Raw genomic sequence first — 8115 nt, 5'->3', positions numbered from 1 at the left:
ATCAAATTGTACCACCCACTCACTTTGTATTGTGATGTTTTACTACATTTGCTCTCAGTCCACAGGCTCCAAATCAGATCCTTGTGAAGCTTTGAATGTTGGCTCAATCCACGGAGAAATAGTTTTGTTCTGTCTTACAGAGACCTGTCTTTGATGCAGTGTCATCTATCCACATGAAAACTTCTCTTATTTTTCAGTTCCTTCAGAAGGTTTTGCTCACAGATTTTGTTGAATACCTTTTAGAAACCCAAGTAGGAAACACCAGCTGAATGTCTCTTGTCCACATGCTTTGCTGACTCCTCACAGGACTCCAAACAATCTCTGAGGCCAGGAGTTCTCATTAGAAAGGCTCTGCCATCTTTCACAGTACCTCATTTTCTCCCTGCATCCTCTAGTTCAACTTTTAAAGTTTTCACTAACTTGGCTGGTACAGAGAACAGGCTCATTGCTCAGCAGCTCTACAGAACTTTTCAGGCTGCTGGTTTTTTTTTTTTTTTTTTTTTTTGTTTTGTTTTTTGTTTTTTGGTTTTTTGGTTTTTTTTTTGTTTTTTTTTTTTTTTTTTTTAATTGGGATATTAACTAACTTCCCTGTTTCTGTTATCAAAGCCCTTCTAAATGCAATGTTACACAAAAACCATTAGCAAGCAGCTCAGCTATTTCAGTCTTGACTTCTCTTAAAACTCTTGGATGAATATAATGCAATCCAGTTGTTCAACGCTTTTTATTTTAGCCATTTGTTTCACTACCTTTCCTACAAACCTTCAGTTTGAAACAGATCCTCTGATAAATCTTTCATAAAATCAAGTATAAGTATGGGAATATTCTTAGGTTCCTCTACAATGAGCACAGAGCAAAATATTAATTTAATTTTTCTCCAGAACCTTATCTCCTCTGAATAATCCATTTTTATTTTGACTGTCCACTGGCTCTGATACCTCTTTTGGCAAACTTTCTGTTCTATTTTGACGGAAAGCAGTTGAGTCGGATTTTTGTAACAAAATAGTAACAAAAAGTAACAAAAAGACAAATGGCAGGAGGACTAGCGGAGCGAATGTTCAAGGATGTGGGTGTCCGGTCACCCGGTATACTGCAGCCGCGTTCATAGGGCAGCTCTTGTGCTGCAACTGTAGGGAAAAAAAAAAAAAAAAAAAAAAAAAAATAGGTAATTCTTTTCTTCCACCTACTGGAGATAAAACTGGAGATAAAAGCCAGTTGTCAGCTATGGGGGAGGTTGGGGTGGTTAGTTCCATTTTGTTTTCCCACCATCACGGATCAATTCTTGATGGCTGTGGAGGTTTCCGGGTGGGGGTGATGCCACGGAAGCCAAGTTAGGGACAGCGAGAGCTGCGAACCGCCGCGTGTGAGCTCGCCCGGGACTCAGCACCCAGCTCCTTGGAATGCCCACGGCTTCTCCTGACGCCTCACCCCGCAAGGGCAACGGGAGCGCCGGAGGCGGCGGAACGGAGACCGGGCTGCCTGCTCAGCCCAGCCGGGGGCTCCACCTGCGAGGAGCCGAGTGGGGCAAGGCAGGGAGCGGTGTCGCGGGCCACGGGAGCACGGCTGGGGGGCACGGCCGCCCGTCCCGGTGCCCGTCCCCCTGCGGGCTCCTTCCCGCCGCCCGGGAAGCGCGGCGCCGCCGCCTTGCCATATATGGGCACGGCCGGAAGCGCGCGCGTCACGGCGCTGGCTCGCGGCGTCCCCGCGGGGAGCGCGACGTCACGTCACGTCCCCGGCGCGCCCGCGCGCGGCTCCCCGGCAACCAAACAGTAAACACGGGGGCGCGCAGGCGCAGAGCGGCGCGGCGGGGCGGGCCCGGTGCGAGGCGGGAGCCCCGCGCTGAGGGCAGGGACCGGCCCCGGGGCGCGGGCCGCAGGCGGGGTGCGGGCCGTGCGCTCCGCAGCGGGTCGGGACTGCCGCTGCTGTCCGCGCCGGAGCTGCCCTGGAGCCGCAGCACCCTCCTGCGGCCGGGCAGGACGTGCTGCTGGGCTGGGCAGCTCTGCTGTGTTCTGCCGTAAACGCATCTAAGGATCTTCGCGTTGTTTTACAGCTCTGCTTTCTGCTATTCGTAACAACAGTTCCACTCTGCCTTGCGTTGCGTTGCAGTTGCATTTCTAAGAATTAATTACACGACCGCCCTCAGAGGGATCAGGAGCACAGGAGGCGTCAGAAATAACACGAGAGTTCCCTACGTGTCTTATGTCGTTCCATTGTTGTGTTTCACAAAGCGTTGTGCTGGTATCTGCGTGATGGATCAGATACAGCTTGTAATTGAAGCACATGCTTATAACACATTGCAGGCAGAGATTGCTGCATTATTCCCCAGCTGAAGATAGTGGCAAGATTCTCCCTGTTTTAAGTGTGACTTCACTAAATAATTCTCAAATGCTAGGAAACAGATAAATCACGTTCATAACACAGCATAAATTTTATGTAGCATATCCTGAATTCTGGATTGTTTATGGCTGAAGGCAAGGAGTAAGGCTGGAGCCTGGGGTTAGACATAAAGTGTCTCATGTAGTGCCACTCCTGAATCTGACATCTTTGCGTAACAAATGCAAAAGCTGACGCTTAGACTTGGCACTTGCTATTATTTCTGTTAAAAAGAGAAGCCTTGGTTAGGCTGCAGAACTGATCTCTGAATTTAGCTCTAGATTTTGCTTTAGCCTGTCCGATGATCATGAGAGATGATGGGGCCAGGATCACTCCACCTAATTTGAGGTAGAAGCCACTTTTGAACCATGTGGTATTTTTGGACTTTGTGGACCCATTTGCTTTCAGCCTCTGCTGAATATCTGGTGATTTCAGCAGTGCACATGGGTTCCCAGAGACCTGAATTGTTCAGCTCTGAACTTGATGGTGTTTCAGCAAGACAGCACATTGTCATTCCAGATTTGCTGACTTCACAGGGTTACCTGTCACATAAGTCTGACTCCCCTATAGCATCACCCACCACCTACATGACTGCTTCATGGTTCAGTGCCTCTGTGCATTTGCTGCAGCTGGGTGTTACCCGTGTAAACTCAAGTGGCTATGTGAAAGTAGCTGCTGCTTAGTAGCAAGTGGGATTAGTCTTCATCACTTGTCAGCTCTGCCTACAGATTAATGTTGAAAGATGGGGAACTGCACTTGTAATATTTGCTTTTACACAGGGCAGGCCTTGTTGAGCAAGTCATGGAGCTGCAATACTCTGTGCTGAGATGAGATAGATCCTCTGTGTGTTCTGATTAGGAAAGGGGTGGAAAAAGGCAGAGCCTGCTGCAGTGACCAGGAGATGTGGACTTATAGAAACCTGACCCTGAATGCCAGCCTACAGAGACTCCCTGAGACCATGGTGTCAGGATGGCCTTCAGCTGGACACACATGGATGCACAGGTGACATCTTTGCTTTCACCTTGAGAAAGGAGTTCTCAAACTGGAGTGGCAGGGCTGGAAGCTGTCAGGGAGGCCCTGCCACTCTCAGGGGACCCTTCATGTGCAGCCTTTAGGGAGGGAGCAGACCACTGCTCTGCAAGCAGGGATAACCTGGCCCAGCTGCTGTCCTGCCAGCAGAGCACATTTCACTGCACAAGCAGCAGAGCTTACAGAGGGTAGCAGCCTTTCTCAACTGACTCAGCAGGAGAGACCACATTTCCAGAGACTCCAAGGAGGCAGCACATTCCTAGAATGTGTGTGCCATTTGCTATAACTCGTCCATTCAAGGACTGTGGTGGCTTTAATAGAAACTGAAGAGCCAGTGGTTTGCCTTTATACCACTCACCCCAAAGTAAGGAGTGCACAAGCCTTTCTCATCCCCTTATGTCCAAAGAAGATAGGCCATAGCTGCTCCTAGAGGAACCAGACCACATCCAGGGACAAGGAAGTTGAGCTGTTAGGCGCATGGAAATGATCATGTGGGGCCCAGCCTAGAGATGCCCTTTCAGCACTTTCCAGCAAGACCTTGAGCTAGCTGGTGAAAGGGCACAGCAGGTGACACACAGACACAGAAGGGGACCAGACCCAGACAGCTCAGCTGGGAAAGGCCATGGGGAGTGACCTTGGTGCCTGCCGGAATGGGTGTAACCACAGCCAGCCCTGACTAGCACCAGGACAAGGACAGGGCTGGCCTAAATGGTATTACCACCCTTATGTACCTTAGTCTCAGGCAGATTGCAGGTGTCTGCAGTTTATAAAGCCCAGACAAAATTAGAGGCTAGAGAACCCCTTTGAGGTCGCAAGGAAGCAAGTGAGAATGGTAACACAAGGACAGCTCCAGCAGTCAACTTAAATGCTTTTATTGACAATGTCTCTGAACAATAATAAGCAAACAATGCTTAAGTTTCATCCAAATTCACTTTCCACATGTCAAAAAAGACCTCAAGGTAGAAAAAAATAAAATAAAAATATAAATATCTGAGAATCCATCTTAATAAATAAATTAAAAACACAATAAAAACGTTTTCATGGAAAACTTATGTCAGAACATTCAGACCACCTCAACAATGCATGATCAGTAAAGTTACAATGAACATCAATGTAGAACTACAGTACATGGATATAGCTATTTATCTACCTACTAGAAAATAAAATAGAGTCTCTTTCCCCCCACATAAGATGGGTCATTGCTAAGTCATCAGAACACGATATTGCCAGGAACACAGTAGTTATTGTTAATCAGCTGCACTAGATACGAGTTGGAGATACCCAGCACCAGGTTAAATTCCAATCATTTAAAACCAAGAGATTAATTAGTTAATGCTAGTGATACTAAGGAGGGGAGGGAGTCACCTACCCAGCCATGTGGGACATGCTACAGACTACCAGCTCTCATGGATGGGCCACTGGGGACAAGACAAACTCCATGCGATTTGCTACATCTCTGAAGAGGTAAGAGACCTCGGTGCATGACGCTCTGCCAGGCCCCGGGGCGCCAGGCCAGACAGGGGGTGGCGGTGGCAGGGCCCTCCCCAGGCCTGGGGAGCCCCATGGGGCACAGCTGCAAGTCCGTGGGGGTGCGTGGGCAGGGGAGGGGGCCCAGCAGGTCAGTCAGTGCTGGAGCCCTTCACAAAGCCAGCAGGGTGGGGGAGCTGAGGGAGTCGGACGAGGGCTCGTTGCTGCTGCTGCCCTTCCGGTGCGCGGCAGCGCAGCTGGGGAAGGCCTCTGCCTCGGGGTAGGTGAAGACGAAGGTGGAGGTGTAGGTGCTGGGGCACGGGGTGCAGGTCACCACAGGGGTGCAGAGGGGCTCCAGCTCACCGCTGGTCCCGGCAGTCAGCGACTCCCAGTCCGACGGGTAGAAGGAGGCCCCAGGCAGGTCCATGTCGGGCACAGAGCGGGAGGCCTCCCGCGGCCCCGTGGAGAAGAGCAGCTCGTCGAAGGGCTCAGCCTTGAGCTCCAGCCCGCTGCTGCCGGTCTCCTTGGGCGGCACGGCCGGCGGCGCTTCAGGCATCAGCGGCAGAGCAAAGGCAGCCTCCTCGGTCATGGGGGGGCTGGGGGTGCCCAGGTCCAGCGCGGTAGCGGCGCTGGCAGCTGCCAGCTCCTCGGAGAAGCACAACTCCTCGGGCATCTTGCAGGCGGGCCGGTGAGCCGCCAGGATAAACTCCAGCTTCTCCTTCTCCTTCAGCAGGTTAGCAATCTCCGCCTGCAGCGCGGACTTCTCCTCCTCCAGCTGGTCGGTCTCCTGCAGAGAGAGCAGGCTGTCAGCCAGGGCCGGCATCACTCCCAGCTGGAGTCCCCTTCCTCCTGTCATCCCCGCCCCCGGTACTCCCTCTTCCCCCGCCACCTCCCGGGCAGCACTTACCGCCTGCAGCGTGTCGGTGAGCTCCCGCCGCCGGTTGCGGCACTTGGCCGCTGCCATTTTGTTCCGTTCCCGGCGGATCCTTCTCTTTTCCTCCTCCTCCGGGGACAGCTGCGGGCAGAGAGAGACAGCTCAGTCCCGGTGCCCCCCGGCCAGAGCAGCCCGCCGGCGGCGCGTCTCCCCAGTCCCCCGCAACAACTCCGATCCGCACTCACCTGTTCAACTTTGCCCCGGCGGCCGATGCTCTGTCCGCGGCCGCCCGGCGCCTTCAGCACTGCGGGGCGGGAGTAGGAGGTGGTGGGGGCGGCCGCCGAGACGCCGTAGGGGTGCCCGCGGCTCTGGGAGGGGGCCACTGAAGAGATGAGAGTGGGCTGCACCAGCCACTGCAGGTCGGGGCTGGTGGAGATAGCCGTCACCGTAGGCACAAAGCTGGCGCTGGAGGCGGCCAGGTCGGTGCAGAAGTCCTGTAGGTCAGAGGAAGGGGGGCTGCCTTCAGCGGAGCGCCCGGGCCGCTCCCCGCCGTCCCCGGGGCCGCGGCGCCGCGCTGCCAGCGCCGGCTCCACACGAGAGCGGCCTGTTATAAATATCTCTGACGTCCGCGCTGACGCAGACGCTGCTCCGGAGTCTCCTCAATGAACTCGCGTTTTATCAATGAAGCCGCTTTACACACCCGCCGCAGAGCGCGGCCCAGGCTACGGCACCCCCCAACCGCCCCACCTCGGCACCGGGGCCGCTCCCCATGCCAGTCCCCAGCCTGACCTCCTCCGCGGACACGGCCAGCCCCGCGCCACCCACTCCCGTCCCCTCCTGAGCGCTCTTGCCCCGGCCAAGAGCGCAGCCGGCACGCTCGGCAACTCACCTGCGGGTTGACAGGCGAGCCCATGCTCGAGAAGGAGTCCGCCGGAGAGGGATAGTAGGTGAGGCTGTCCCCGGCCGGGGAAGCGCTGCTGCAGCGGGAGGACGAAGCCTCGTACTCTCCGGCGAAGCCCTGATACATCATGTCGGCTCGGTGCGCGCAAGCCGAAAGTGAGAAGTGATGCGACGGTGGCGAAGCGTCCTTGGGGATGAAGCGAGGAGGGGTCGGCTGCGTGCGTCCCTGTGCCGGTCCGCGCCGCGCGTCTCTCCGCTCCACCGCCGGGGCTGCCTGAGCTGCTGGAGTACCGCGCCGTGCCTCGCTTTTATACCCCCTCCCGCCGACGTCACAGGGAACGCGCCACCCGCGCCTTTGGGGGGGGCCGCCCGCCCCACGCTCGCCCCGCGCCTCCCTGGGGCCGCCCCGCACGCCGCCTGCCCCCGCCCCCCCCGGGAGAGACGCAAGGCACGGGGCAGGGGGTGACAGCAGGGGCGGAGGGGCCCCAGGGCAGAACAGGAGGGAGCGGCCATGGAGCTTCCCCCCCCGCGCGGAGTGGTACGGCCGGGCTCGGGAACCCACTGACGCAGATATCCTTATATGGGATACATCCTGTGCGAGGGGGCGTGACTGACGGGAAGCGCTCCAGGCTGCAGCCAAGTGCGGCGGGCGGGCGGGCGGCGCGCGGGACGGGACGGGACGGTTCGGGACGCGACGGCCCCTCCCCCTCCCCCCCTCGCCTGGCGAGACCCTGCGGGGGCTGCCGTGGGGGCGCTGCCGTGGGGGCGCTGCCATGGGGGCGCTGCCATGGGGGCACTGCCATGGGGGATGCCGTCCCGTAGCAGGTGACCCTCTCCCCGGGGGCGCCGTCCCGCCCTCAAGTGATCCCCTGCCTCAGCGGGGCCCCGCACGGCCTTGCAGCCTTGGAGCAAGGTGCTCCAAGGAAGGCGGCGAAAAAGGGGCGCGGCGGGCCGGGGGTGCGCTTTGCGCTGCAAGTCAAGCCCCATCGTAAGCACTGGGCGGGGTCTGCCCGTAGCTGGGCACAGGTACTCGGCGGGCCTCAGGCAGGGAAAGCTCAGCTTAACACCCGTCCCTGCAGCGAGGAGCGCGTTATGCTCATGTGTCACTATTGACTTCCCTATTATGTGTATTTGTAATTATCGAGAGTGAGGGTAATGGCACAGGGCGATGGGAAGCCCTGCCACGGAAGCCTGAGGGGCCGCAGCCCTCCGAGAAGGTTGGGAGAGCTTGGGATGGCGGGGGGGGGGTGGGGGGGCGACTGGGATAGCCGCCAAGAGCATGGGCAAAAGGCCACCGGGAAACCACCGACGAGGAGAGAAAGGGGCGAGGCTCGTCCTTTCCTCCAGTTTGGGTTTTGTTTTGATCCTTGTTGCAGCGAAGCCCGGAGACACCCACCCACGACGGGGATGTCGGCAGCCCTGGCTCAGGTCAGGCTAAGGTGGGAGCCAGACCGCAGACTCGCCTCGCACGGGAG

General features: G+C 56.7%; 1 protein-coding gene across 1 annotated transcript; it reads right to left on the bottom strand.

Annotated features, from left to right (window-relative positions):
- Window positions 1-4255: 4255 nt before the first annotated feature.
- On the bottom strand, window positions 4256-6913 carry FOS (Fos proto-oncogene, AP-1 transcription factor subunit). Its single transcript, XM_059474275.1, has 4 exons — window positions 6630-6913; window positions 5986-6234; window positions 5774-5881; window positions 4256-5653 (listed from the first exon to the last, which is right to left on the bottom strand). Exons 1-4 carry the CDS (start codon window positions 6768-6770, stop codon window positions 5039-5041), a joined length of 1113 nt encoding a protein of 370 aa, XP_059330258.1. The 5' UTR covers window positions 6771-6913; the 3' UTR covers window positions 4256-5038.
- Between the last annotated feature and the right edge of the window lie 1202 nt (window positions 6914-8115).

Source organism: Ammospiza nelsoni, chromosome 6, assembly GCF_027579445.1.
Source record: "Ammospiza nelsoni isolate bAmmNel1 chromosome 6, bAmmNel1.pri, whole genome shotgun sequence".
Taxonomy (NCBI): Eukaryota; Metazoa; Chordata; class Aves; order Passeriformes; family Passerellidae; genus Ammospiza; species Ammospiza nelsoni.
Note: the sequence above shows the minus strand (reverse complement) of the source record. Positions and strands in the feature narration are given on the sequence as shown.

What these genes read in the sequence shown, in the direction of transcription:
- FOS (XM_059474275.1), bottom strand. Translation starts at nt 6,770, where the DNA reads ATGATGTATCAGGGCTTCGCCGGAGAGTACGAGGCTTCGTCCTCCCGC. An exon ending in GCCGGGGCAAAGTTGAACAG is followed by an intron (nt 5,882 to 5,985) that starts GTGAGTGCGGAT and finishes CTCTGCCCGCAG; the next exon opens with CTGTCCCCGGAGGAGGAGGA. An exon ending in TCACCGACACGCTGCAGGCG is followed by an intron (nt 5,654 to 5,773) that starts GTAAGTGCTGCC and finishes CTCTCTCTGCAG; the next exon opens with GAGACCGACCAGCTGGAGGA.